Genomic DNA, 13,526 nt, shown 5'->3' with positions numbered 1-13,526 from the left:
CGAGGCAGGCTCACAGCCATCTCGAAGCAAACAGAGCAATTATCACTTGGGGTAAGAAATTCTTACAGGTGCTTTTGTTGTTGTTACTGTAAGGGGCAAGCTTGCCTTCTACCCTACATGATGTTCAACTCTCTGAAGATGTTTTAAACAATGCTTGAGGTTGAAGTCACTAAGAAAAAGCCAGTTTTAGAAATATAACACATAAATAGGAGAGCCTGACAAGTCAATATAGAAGAGCCTTGTTATTTGTGGGTTCCTGTCCGCGGTTCCTGGAATTCGCAGTTGGGTCATAGGGATGTGGTTTCAACGTTCGCAGGGGTAAATTCCAGCTATTTTGAACTGTGAATCAACCAATCTTGGTTTATTCTAACCAACTTTCTTCAAACAGAACACGATCTGTAGTCAAGATCTGAAATGCTTTAGAGATCGTGGTTTAGTTCAAGGAAGTCTCTTACAATAAACCAAGATGGGTTGGTTCGGACTTCATGGCCGATCCTGGCTTATTGTAACCTAAATCAGAAGCCTAAATGGCTTCAGGTTACCTGAAAGAGTGCCTGATCCCAGAGTCCCTACCCAAACCTGGAGATTCTTCTTCAGAGGCTCTGCTGCAAGTGCCCCCGCCAAAAAAGGTAGGTGGCTACCAGGGGAAGAGCCTTTTCGGTGGCGGCACCCTGTCTATGGAATAGCCTCCCCAGAGAGGCTCGCCTGGCACCATCACTATGCTCTTTTAGATGCCAGCTGAAGACCTTTCTGTTCACCCAGGCTTTTAAAATGTTTTATAAAGCTTTTGAGCCCTTTCTCACCATCGCATAAGAGGGCTTTAGGGCGGGCAGTAGGGAAGGCACCAGAAGGGATTGGACACCCTAGTGGTCCACGGCTGCCACAAGCAGTGTGGGGGTCGGGATGCGTCATCCTGGCCCCTGGAAATCCCACAATGCACCACATGAGTGCATGGTACATTGTGGGGATCGCCCCAGTGACAGATGGGTACCCGCCAGGGTTTCAGCACTGACACACAGACAAGCAAATGGGGATAAGGGAATGCCCGCTGCCTTAACCCCATTTAAGGGCTTGGCTTCATAGCGGGGTTTGCCCCCAAGTCGCCACTTGGCTCCCGGAGGTCCCCATGGGCAGCCAAGCCCAGGCTTCACTGCCCTAGCCCGGTCTTGCCAGCTCGTGAGAACAGCCTCATTGCCCTTTTAGTCATATTTGTGGGTACCTCTTTGTTTTAATTGTAGATTTTACTGCTTTTGTGAGCTGCCCAGAAAGCAAAGAGTTATGGGGTTGTCATATAAAGCTGCTTTTTTCTGTTGTTTGTTCTATCCTTCCCTAGTTTGCTGGGCCAAAGTCCCATTGTGATCATCCTCGACCCAATCCCCTACCTGTGAAGTAAGGAGAGATTAGCATCTATTAAGTGCATAAGAAGCCATTCATTCTCCCCAAGGCAAGAATGAAATCAGATGGTTAAACAAGGCGAGGAAACGGCACATGACTCATTGTGATGATGTAACTCAGAAAATTGAGTTCCTGCCTCAGAGTGAATCAACTAAAAGATATCCTCCCCCCCACCCCCCGCCGGTAGAGCACATTGGTGAATGGTGTTGTTACAAAAATATGTAGAGCAACTTCTGATGATTAAATTATCTGATGAAAAGCAAGGTCATTTCCCCATTATGCCATGACTCAGTGCCAGATTTTTGATACTTTGCCAACCTTCATGTCTTTACAACTATGCAGATTATTACAAATTCATGCTTTATTTATTTATTTATTTACATTTTATATCCCGCTCTTCCTCCAAGGAGCCCAGAGCAGTGTACTACATCCTTAAGTTGCTCCTCACAACAACCCTGTGAAGTAGGTTAGACTGAGAGAGAAGTGACTGGCCCAGAGTCACTCAGCTAGTATCATGGCTGAATGGGGATTTGAACTCGGGTCTCCCCGGTCCTAGTCTCCCCGGTCCTAGTCCAGCACTCTAACCACTACACCACGCTGGCTCTCAGAGGATGGAATGTTAGGAACATAAGGAAGTTGCTTTATACTGAGTCCATCTAACTCAGCATTGTCTACACTGACTGGCAGCAGCTCTCCAAGGTTTCAAGGCAGGAGTCTTTCCCACCTCTAGCTGGAAATGTTGCCAGGGTCTGAACCTGGAAAATCCGGCATGCTAAATAGATGCTCTTCCACTGAGCTATGGACCTTTCCCAACTGATGAGCTCCACTCGGGTTATGGGCTCTCTCTAATCTCCTTACAAATGTAGCTGCCTTATATAGAATCAGGCCATTGGTCCATCTAGCTCAGTACTATCTACACCAGGGATTCTCAAACTTGGGTCCCCGCATCTTGTTGGACTACAACTCCCATCATTCCCAACTACAATGGCATTTGTAGTTGGTTGGTGGGAATTGTAGTTCAACTATACCTGGGAACCCAAGTTTGAGAACCCCTGATCTACACTGACTGGCAACGGCTCTCCAAAGTTTCAGGCAGGAGTCTCTCGCAACTCTAAGCAACCTGCACGACAAACATAATTTGCCTGATTTCTCCAGATTAGGGATGTGTACGAAACAGAGTTCACATTTTGACTCGAGCTCGAAATGAAACACAGGTGGCTGGAACATTTTGAGTTTGTTCCATCAAAAGAACTGGCTTTGACAGAACAAACACAAAACATTTCAAGCATACCGGCCATAGAGAACAATGGGGAACTCAGAACACCCCACTGTTCCCTGTGAGTAGCTCCTTGGCATCTCTGCCACTGAGTTACAGCCCCTTCCCTCCTTTATCAATCCCTTTCTCTCTCCATCCCATGCCCTGAGCCACCTTGTCAACGGCTGAGAGTCACGCTCTGTGCCTAAAAACCACCATTTCACCACCATCTAATACCATTCGTGACAGCAGCAACGGTAGCAACAGTGACTGCCCTTCAGGCTTTGAACTCGTGGCTCACCTTGGCTATCAGTGTTCCAATTTGCTTAGCCATCAAAAAATTGTACTGGGTCGTTTCAAACGGGTTTATGTCAATCAAAGTAGTCGAGGCGGAGCTACGGTTGGGCGGACGGGTCAAAAGAACCCCGTTTCCCGCCTAGCATCCAGGAGCTGCCCGGGAGTCGCTCTGCTCCCCCTCCGGCCGGCCAGGGTGCCTGCCATTTTCACAACCCCCAGCACCTCAGCTGCTCACCTGCTGAGGACATGCACGCGACCACCTTCGCAGTGGGCTCTTGGCCGACGGAATGAAGATGGCCCTGAGAGCTGGGTGGCAGGAGGCAGGTAGCCATGACAGTGGGGGCGTTGGCAGAGTGGGCGGGCAACCAGCCAGAGGGAGGAGGTAAGTGTGGGTGGAGTGAGTGGGGACGCAGCCCTGCTCACGCGTGTGCTGCCACAGGGGGCGGCCCCACAAGGGGAGAGGCTGTCCATGTTTCCAACGTGAACACAGGCCCTCGCTACCTCCCTGGAGGTTGGCACCTTTATAATGACAACGGCGGGTATTTATATACCACTTTTCAACAAGAGTTCCCAAAGCAATTTAACTAAACATATATAAATAAAACAAAACAAATAAATTGGCTCCCTGTCCCCAAAGGGCTCGCAATCTAAAAAAGAAACAGAAGATAAGACACCAGCAACAGCCACTGGAGGGATGCTGTGCTGGGGATGGAGAGGGCCAGTTGCTCTCCCCCCTGCACAAGAAAGAAAATCAGCACTTTAAAAAAGGTGTCTCCTTCCTCAGTTTTTTATTTTTTTTTATTTATTTATTTAATATGCCGCCTGCCTCCAAAAGCTCTGAGAGGTTCACAAAAGTAAAAAAAAAACAATACAGACAAAATAAAACCACCATTAAAAGAACAATTTAAAAGAATTAAAACATCCACAGTTAGACGTTAAATAAAGGAATAAAGAGTTAAACTCTTCTAAGTCCTTATTACTTTATTTGGCCTTTTTGCTTAGTCTAGTTTGATCAGAAGGCATGTGCTCAGACACCTTTGGGTGCTGGGCATTTCTTTTGCAAATGCAAATAACTCAAACAGATTCTGCTGGAGGTGTATGCACTCAAAACCCAACACGTCTATTCATCTTCTGTGGGAGGATGTAAAGAATTCCTAGAAAGAGGAAGCCGTCTGGGGCTATCAAAGCCTCCCACAGCAATGCGTCGCATTCCTGTTTTCTCTTTCTCCACCTCCCCACTTCTTGTCCTTGCTATTTATGAAGTTTGGAAAATGGCAGAAAAACATTTATTTCAACGGCTGCTTACACAACGCATTCACACTTTGCAGTCAAAGACAGGCTAGAATCTAGATCATCTTTCTCATCTCTTTCAAAATGAGATCACCTACATCTGAGAGAGTCAATACATTTTTGAAAAGAATTCACATCAAATTTGCATTTCTGAACATCTACAGATCTGGGATATAAACTTAGAATAAATGATAAAGCAGCTAAGAAGAAAACATCGCCTTATGGAATATTTGTGGGCAGATTGAAAATACGTTTTAGAATTCTTTTCCTCAGTCTTTTTCGAACTTATCTGAGAGATACTTCCCTTTGGTGTTTGCAAAACCTGCCTGCAGGTGTCCAGCCATTGTTAATTTGGAAAGAACTTCTTTTATTTATGGTTGTATTTAATTTTAAAAGAACAAGAAGATGGATTTTAAAGAACAACTAGTACTATGGGGAGGAAAGCAAGGAAGGGATTCGTGAAGGATAGAGAGGGCCATATACAGTGAGCTCCTCGGGTCATCAGGAATGAGGTCATGTTAGTCACTGGCCGGCAGAATCACCCCACCAGTGGCTGTGGTTGGTTTCTACCTCATTCTACTTTTAAGACTGCGAGCTCTTTGGGGCAGGGAACCATCTTATTTGTTATTTATTTTTCTGTGTAAACTGCTTTGAGAACTTTTGTTGATAAGCAGTACAAAAATATCTGAAGCAGTGGCTGTAGTAGTTAAAAAAATGGGGCAAACTATTAGAAGGTTCAAGGTATTTAAGAGAGGTTCATTGGCATGAACTCTGCTGCCTACTAAGATCATCTGGAGAGATCCGTTTGCTGCCAGCTCGTTTGGTTGCAATTCGGGACCAGACTTTCTCTGTGGCTGCCCCGGGGCTTTGGAATAGACTCCCTGTTGAAATAATAGCATCTGCTCTGTTTTCAGGAAGACCCTCAAGATGTACCTGTTCTCACAAGCTTTTAATGGGAATTAATTTTAATCATTTGTTTTAGTAGATTGTTTCCATTGTGTTTTGTGGATTTATATTCTGTTTTTACTTTTTAATATTATTTTACATTTTGTGCACCACCTAGAGATGTACATATCGGGCAGTATAGAAAGATGATTGCTTGATTGATAGATTGATAAATAAATAAATAAAATGCAATACAGACAATCAAAAACTAAAACTAGACTACCTCGAGGCCGATGTTGTTTTCCGCTGTCAGGGTTAAGGTAGAATGCAAACTAAAGTAAGAAATATTTATTTATCTATCAAATTTGTATACCGCCCAAACTTTCGTCTCTGGGTGATTAACCATAGCATAAAACAAGTTAAAAACACATACAAAAAAACTAAAAACAATTTAACAATTTAAAAATAACCCAGAAATTAAAACCTAAAAAGTTAGGAAGCTGAGAAAAGATGAGCGAAAAGATGGGTTTTCAGGTATTTTTTTGGAAATTGCCAGAGATGGAAATTGCCAGAGATGAAGGACTTCTCCCATCACTTTGACATGAGAATACAGACTGCCATTAGCACAGGAACTAAAATAGCCTACCGGTCCTCTCAAGTCGATGAGTTCCTGTCTCATCTGAGAGACGAGAGCTTCCTTGGCCATCAAAGCACGGTGAAGTCTTTCATTGAACTCGATCAGCTCGCCATGCATTTCCGCCACCTGAGAAGAAACACAGGCAACATGATGGGTTGAACAGAGCCCGTGTTGAGAGATTTAAAAGACACGGCATTAAAATGCTGCTTAATTTCTATGCACTGCCAATCGAGTCAGTCGGCAGTTCAGTTTAGTTTATTACGATCATTGATCAAATACACAGATCACAGACTAGACCCAGATAAAAAGGACATTAAAGATGAGTACTGACACAGATGTAGGTGTGTGTGTGTGTGTGTTTGTAGATATAGATACACACACACACACACACACACACACACACACAATTACATAAAATTAATATAATATAAAACAGTTTGCAACAAACTAAAAGCCTGAATTAACCATTTCTAATACACCATGAGCGAATCTTAATTGCAGCCATACAAAATGTGGCTACCCGATGCAGAACATCGGTGTGTTTCTCAGAGAGAAGGCAGTCACTAGATAGATCTTTTGAATCCTGGGCTTCCTAACTAAAGCCAGGCCAAAGAAAGGGTGGTCCTGACCAAAGATAGGGAATTGTAAAAAAAAAAAAAAAAAAAAGGTTAAGACAATTACTAACAAAATGTGGTTGGACACCACCACGATGAATATTTATATACTGCTTTTCAACAAAAAGTTTCCGAAGCGGTTTACATAGATATAAATAAATAAATAAAATGGCTCCCTGTCCCCAAAGGGCTCACAATCTAAAAAAGAAACAAAAGATAGACACCAGCAACAGCCACTGGAGGGATGCTGTGCTGAGGGTGGATATGGCCAGTTGCTCTCCCCCTGCTCAATAAAGAGAATCTACACTTTTTAAAGAGTGCCTCTTTGCTCAGTTAGCAGGGGGGGGAATTATTAGCAAAAATGCCAATAAAGCTAACAGGAAAATAGGAAGGTCCATTTGGAGGCAGTGGCAATGACTGGAGACATAGAGCTGAAGAGGTCGAAGACACAGAGCTGGCCTTGCAGTAGCAAACATGAATTGTCTCCTTTACTAAGCAGGGGCCACCTCAATTTGTATTTGGATGGGTGACTACATGTGAGCACTGTGACATATTCCCCTTAGGGGATGGGGGCCATAGCTCAGTGGAAGATCACTACCTGACATTCACAGGTAGGGATGGGAAAGACTCTTGCCTGAAACCTTGGAAAGCTGCTGCCAGTCAACGTAGACAAGACTGAGCGAGATGGACCAACAGAGCAATGGTATAAGGTGGCAGCTTATGTTCCTAAACACAAGTTGTAGATAACAGTATCCAGGGAACCCCCTGTGGATGCAAGTCAGCGAGGTTGGTAAGCACTCCATACTTGTCCCTGGGTTTCCCACAGTATGTAGTAACCAGGCTACAGAACTCACATGCAAGACATTTTCAGAGGCCACACATCAAACTTTGCACAATGGGAGGAGAACTGTCTTGTGATAGCCAGCGTGAATGGCCCCCTTTCCTAAATAGAGCCTGTAGTGGGCAGCCAGCCAGCACTGATAGAGTTAACTGGCGAGAAGAAGTTGACCTTGATTGACAGACTGGAGACCTTAGTTCATGACCCAACTGGTTAACCGGTAGACAAGACTAAAGGGCTCCTGAGGGTCTTCTGTGAAGGAGAAGAAGGAAGTAGGATGAAGGAAGAAGGAGGGTGTGCCCAAGTGGGAGAGAAGCAATGGAGTCTTGCCAGATTCTCGCAGGGTTAGTTCTGCAAATCCCTGAGGGTCAGAGATTTCAGGGATTGGTCTCACCTAGGTCCTGGTGAGGTCCAAGGGAAGGAAATCAAGGCTTATGGATTGAGAAGGTTAGACTTAGGAGAAAGTGTTTTAGTAAGACTTGTGTTAGAATGTATTTCTCTTTTGTGTGTGCATTTTGCATAACCAAGCCTCTGCTTCTTGTAACTGACTATCTTCAACTCAAACCTACGGACTGATTACTTTAAGCGCTGCCTGAGAACATCTGGGCATTTTGAATACTCTTGTAACCACTAAACTAATATTAGTTGCAACAGCTACGCATGAACTTCTGAACTGGCTGTGTGTGTGTGCGCGCGCATATTTTTTTTCCATTCAATAAGTTGTTCTTTTTGTTTTTACAAGCCCCCTCAGAGTGTTTGACTGACTCTGGGAGAGGGAAGGGTGAGCCTCTAGTTCACATGCTCCCAAACAGCCGGCTACAGCCCCACTCAGGCATATATAAATAAATGGAACCACGCTTTTATATTTGCCTGTTAGCAAGGTAAAGCAAGGTTAAGCAAGGTTGGAACTGGAAATTTCATCGCTCTCTTCCAATTAGGGAAAATTACTAAGGAGTGATTGGTGGCAGCGATACAATCCACCAGAGATTCTTCTTTTCTTTTTAATTAATTTAAAACCCAGTCAGCTCGCCAGGTAACAGGGAGAGGTGACTCGGCGATAATTCCTCCCACGTGAGTTGGTTGGCTGGGTCTGTTCCTTACAGGGTCCATCCTAGTTTGCATTTGAAAGGGAGACTACATGTGAGCACTAGAAGATATTCTTCTCAGGGGATGGGACTACTCGGGGAAAAGCACATGCATGCAGAAGGTCCCAAGTTCCCTCCCTGGCAGCATCTCCAAGGTAGGGCTGAGAGAGACTCCTGCCTGCATTCTTGGAGAGGCTGCTGCCAGTCAGTATAGACAATACTGCGCTAGATGGACCAATCGTCTGACTCAGTAGAAGACAGCTTCCTATGCTCTTATGAAGTAAACCCTAGAACAGCTGTCTCTCAAAAACTGAATACATCAATCGTACTGCCTTAATGCAGCTTATGCATTTTAATCCTAAATTTGTAGTTTGTTCCCTTAATTCAGCTCTTCCTTTGTATTCTCGTTCTGCTTTCTGTTTTACTTAATTCCATTAGAGGGGCTCACTTCACAGCCTCAATTGATTTAATTAAAGACTCCCTAGTTAATTACTCTATGCTAGCTTGTTTGGATAAGATCAAACATGGTACGTCTTCCATGCTAACAATTAAAGCGTTCCACATTCCTACTGAAACTGTTCCCTGAACATCCGCTTCGGGAAGATGGCTCCAGTTCAAACATATGCAAGAAACTAGCAAACTTCAGTAAATAAGTTTGGATTCAACGTAAAAAAAATGATGTTTTAATAATGATACAATGTATGGTAGTCTCTGTAGTCACAAGGAAGGCTTGACATTTAATCAGAACTCAAAAATGAAAATATATAACACACTCTCAGTTCTGAAATTCAAATTTGCAAGAATATTCAGAATCTGAGAATCTGAATGCAGTTTGTCCCCAGAAATCATTGCAGTCCACGAGCTAGATCCACAAATTCTGGCCACCAATACGATGGTATCGATGGCCAGAATTTGTGGATCTGGCTTGTGGACTACAGTGATTTCTGTGGAAGATCAGGATGAATGCTCATACAGAGGTGCACCAACCCGCAGACTGTGGGGATCCAGTCTGGTACTCCAAGATCTGGGGAGAGGGGACCTCCAAATGGCCAGGGGGCCTCAGCAGCCACCCTGCACCTGCCCCGCCAACCTCTGCTGTTTGTTTGTTTAACTTCTTACCGCGGCCGGGGGGGGCTGTGTGGGGGGGTGCGGAGCAGTTCTTCACACATACAGGGGGGGCTTGTGGCTGGGGGTCCCAGGAGGTCTGGGCACCCACATTATCTTGGTGCACCCCTGTGCTCATAGTGATTTTTGGCAACATCTATCCCCTCAGACATGGGAAAGAGGTGATATCCAGGGGTGAAAAATGTTGGCTCAGTTTATCAGTCCAGACAAAATATTTTACTTGTCGCTATGTTGGTACATTACTCATCAGTACTTTTTTCACTCATCAGGCATCATTTTTCACTCGTCACAGACTAGTAGACTAGTGGATTTCTGCAGCTCTGGTGATAACTGACAGCTTTCTTGTGCTACCACCCCTGCTTTATCCATAACTCCCAAACCATTAGGATAAAATTGCACACATTTTTCCACAGAACAAAGGGTTAGGATTAGGGTCACAATGAACAAATTATGGTACTCACTCCATGAAATCACCTTTGGAGGATGTGCCTGCCAATTGTCATTTCCATTCCTCTGACATGGATAAAACTTTATCATCATGTTTTTGCTTTCAAAACTTTTCAAAACGTTTAAAACACTCTTGCAAATCTGAGTGGCCTGATGGTCAGGACAATCAAAGCATGATAACCAACTGAGAGCAGAAAGTCTTACAATGGTAACATCCATTTCTAAGGGTGTAGACCTATCATAAGCCAAGTTGGTCTCTGGGTCATCTCGGAGAGACCATGTTACTCCTTTACTGATGGAGCTACACTGGCTGCCAATAGGTTTCCGGACAAAATACAAAGTGCTAGTTATAGCTTATTATTAGCAGAGGGAGAGCAACTGGCCCTATCCAACCCCAGCACAGCATTCCTCAGTGGCTGTTGCTGGTGGCTGTCTTAAGTTTCTTTTTTAGACTGTGAGCCCTTTGGGGACAGGTAGCCATTTGATTGATTGATTGATTGATTTCTGTATTAAACCACTATGGGAACTTTGGTCGAAAAGCGGTGTATAAATATTTGCTGTATTCGTATTGAGTGACATCTTGCCGCTGAGGCTGGAGGTGGCCCACAGCCACCAGAATAGTAGTCATTGATACACTTGTCCTCCATGAATTTGTCTAAGCCCTTTTTAATGAGAAAATCAGCATTGTAAACCACCTAGAGAGCATTGATTTAGCCAGTATAAAAATGGGTGTGTGGGTGGGTGAATGGAAGGAAGGAAAGAAGGAAGGAAAAAAGCCTGTGCATGAAGCTTTACACCCCCTTAGAACAGGGATAGGCAAGCAATTAATTGTGGCTGGGGATGATGGGAGTTGTAGTTCCACAACAGCTGGAGAGCCAAGGTTGCCTCCCACTGCCCTAAGGATAACATTTTACAGTGCTCACATGTATTCACCCATCCAGTTGCAAACCAAAAGGAGCCCATTCATGCTCGCTACAAAACCGGCTCTGAATTTATCTGAATTCCCGAGGCCGAGTGGAAGTTCAAGTTATAAAAGTTTAGGTATCTTCTCAGGGAAGAAGAAAAACGTGATACAGGCAGAATATCTAAATCTGCCTGACATGTTGTACAACTTAATCTACCTGATTTCATACTATTGTGGTAATTATAACTCGTGAGAAGCCAAAGAGTTATACGAAGTCTGGTTTAAATTACTTGCACTGTAATTACGGAAAATTCCCCGCTGGCACCCATTTTCCCCAACCATCAATAAACTCTCATACAATCTCAACTGCTAATTTGCTAATCCTGCCAGTTTCCTTTACCTATAAGTGTCTTTAAAAAGAAAAGAAAGAAAAGAAGGGGTAACAGTTAATAGCTAATCAAATTAAGAAATACTCCAAGAATTTCTCATTTATAAAATTTTAAAAAGGATAATACAGCTTTGACTGTATGCTCGGTTGAAAGTAACTCGCTTTGTGATTCTCTTCTGTGAAATACTCAGCATCAATAAACGAAGCAGCGATTTCTGCTCCGGGCACAAAATTGGGAAATCCGAGCTCCTCTTTAGTAGCTTATAGGCCTGTAGACTTGCAGAAAAAAGGAGAAGCCATAGAACACGCTTTGCATTTAGAAGGTCCCAGTTCTAATCTTTGGGATCTCAGCTCTGCAGAAGCTAGTCTTGCCTCTTTTAAACAATTATCCAGGCAGGCCATTTGTATTTTATACTTTGCTTCTGCCCTCAGACCAAGATGCAAGCATCTCAAAGTCGCCAGGTTCTGCTCGGTGGCTTACAGCATACGCAAACAATTAGCTAACAAGGTTAATGAAAGGGATGAGGATACTTATATGGATGGGTTTTGAATGAAATAAATGCTTACACATTGGATGACTGATTATGGATGCTAGTAGGGAGTGTGGTTTGTTATTCCTCTCCCCCCCTTTCTTTCCTTGTATTTCCAAGAACCTAAAGTTATGCTGTTCGTATTGCAGGAGCTGATACGTTGATTCTTTGGTTATGACTGGTCACAGACAGGGGTTTCCAACCTGCGGTGCTCCGGACGTTGCTGAACTACAACTCCCATCATCCCCTGCTACAATTTACTGTGGCTGGGGAAGATGGAAATTGTAGTTCAGAAACATCCGGAGGGGCTGGAGACCCCACCATAAAACATTGATTGATTGGATCTCTGGCTTATCTAATTAAAATAATCTCAAGCAGAACAGTTGGGACCTTGGAGAACAACTGAAGTCAGCATAGACCAGGCAGGGCTGCACAACTTCAGTTCTCCAGCTGTTTTTGGACTACAACTCCCATCATCCCCAACCGCAGTGGCCAATAGTCAGGGATTATAGAAGTTGTGAAGTCCAACATCTGCAGGTAGGCCAAAGTTGTGCAAGTCAAAAATGCAGGGACATTTTTTGTTTGTTTTTTAAGGTAAGTAACCACTTTTGAATGCTATCCCATACCTGCACCCTGATGTGGTACAGCCGTTCTGTTGCTCCAGGACTCTACCACACTGCTCTGCTTCATGCAGAGACCAGACCTGAAAAAATGCTCACGTTCTCTCTCTCTCCCTCCCTCCCTCACGCACGCGCACACACATATACACACACGAGATAAGGGTAAAATGGACTTAAGCCAGGTAAAAATTTCATTTCTCTGCTGAACAAAATTGATTAGCATCATATTTGACTAATGACTTAGTCTTTTGAATACAAGGTGGAAAATGCAGCTAGAAAGATAATTGCTTAATAATAAAAATCCATTAGATTAAGTCAGGAAAATGCCATAATAGATTTTCAAAGGAAGGTGTTTCATCGTTCTCATCAGCAAATAAGCCATTTCTAAAACCCCAAATTGACTTGGGATCTTGGGAGCTTACAACCAAGATTTTAAGATGAGATGTCTCTCTATATAATTCTCTCTAAGACATACCCGTGGCTAATCCCATGCGTGGCAGCTCTCACGAGACCTCGCAAGCGAGGGGAGGAGGAGAGGAAAGTGTTGGTGGCGGGGAACATAAGGCCAACAGACAGGCCAGCGAACAGGCAGGAGGGTGGCCCGAGAGAGAAAGTCGCAGCGGTGAGAGAGAAAGCGCGGCGGGGGGGGGACAACAGGCAGCCAGAAAAAGCCACTGTCCAGGCGGCCGGCCAGAGAGAAAAAACATTGGAGGGGGAAGAGGAGGGGGAGGGCTAAAAATGAGGGGCCAAAAATGAGGGAGTGGGGCTGAGAACGAGGGAGAACCGGGCCAGCTAGTATCTTGTTTAAATGTTAGCTGGAGGTGAGTGAGATACAGTCAGTGAACTCCATCATACCATGGTGTGATTGTGGTACAAGGACAGGCATGCGCAGTGATGAGAAGGGCATGTAAGTTGCAGACTGTGATTGGTGGTACAAACTCTGATGTTGGAAGGAAACTGGAACCTTCTGCATGCACACAAGCATGCAGATATTCTTCCCAGAGCAGCCCCATCCTCCAGAGGAAATATCTTAGAGTGCTACTCACGTTTCTTCGTGATAATTCCATTCTGGTTCAGAGTCTTCAGACACCTGAGCTCAGCTGTGACTATAGTATGCTGTACTATTACTGCTATAACTATCTGGTTTTGCTGGATCTCAGATTGACAAAGGCAGAACTTGGGTGCCTGCCTGCCTGGAGTTGTGGTTTGTTTTGTT

General features: G+C 44.2%; 1 protein-coding gene across 4 annotated transcripts in view; it reads right to left on the bottom strand.

Moving 5' to 3' along the window:
* SNX29 (sorting nexin 29) overlaps nucleotides 1-13,526 on the bottom strand; it is a 195,765-nt gene that overhangs the window by 104,946 nt on the left and 77,293 nt on the right. For all 4 annotated transcript variants that reach the window (XM_053275828.1, XM_053275829.1, XM_053275832.1 and 1 more), the window contains exon 16: nucleotides 5,769-5,885. In XM_053275828.1, coding sequence (XP_053131803.1) covers nucleotides 5,769-5,885 — 117 coding nt within the window. The remainder of the gene's footprint in view (nucleotides 1-5,768; nucleotides 5,886-13,526) is intronic.

The sequence above is a fragment of the Hemicordylus capensis genome, chromosome 13 (assembly GCF_027244095.1).
Source record: "Hemicordylus capensis ecotype Gifberg chromosome 13, rHemCap1.1.pri, whole genome shotgun sequence".
Classification (NCBI taxonomy): Eukaryota; Metazoa; Chordata; class Lepidosauria; order Squamata; family Cordylidae; genus Hemicordylus; species Hemicordylus capensis.
This window is presented reverse-complemented; position numbering and strand designations above follow the sequence as displayed.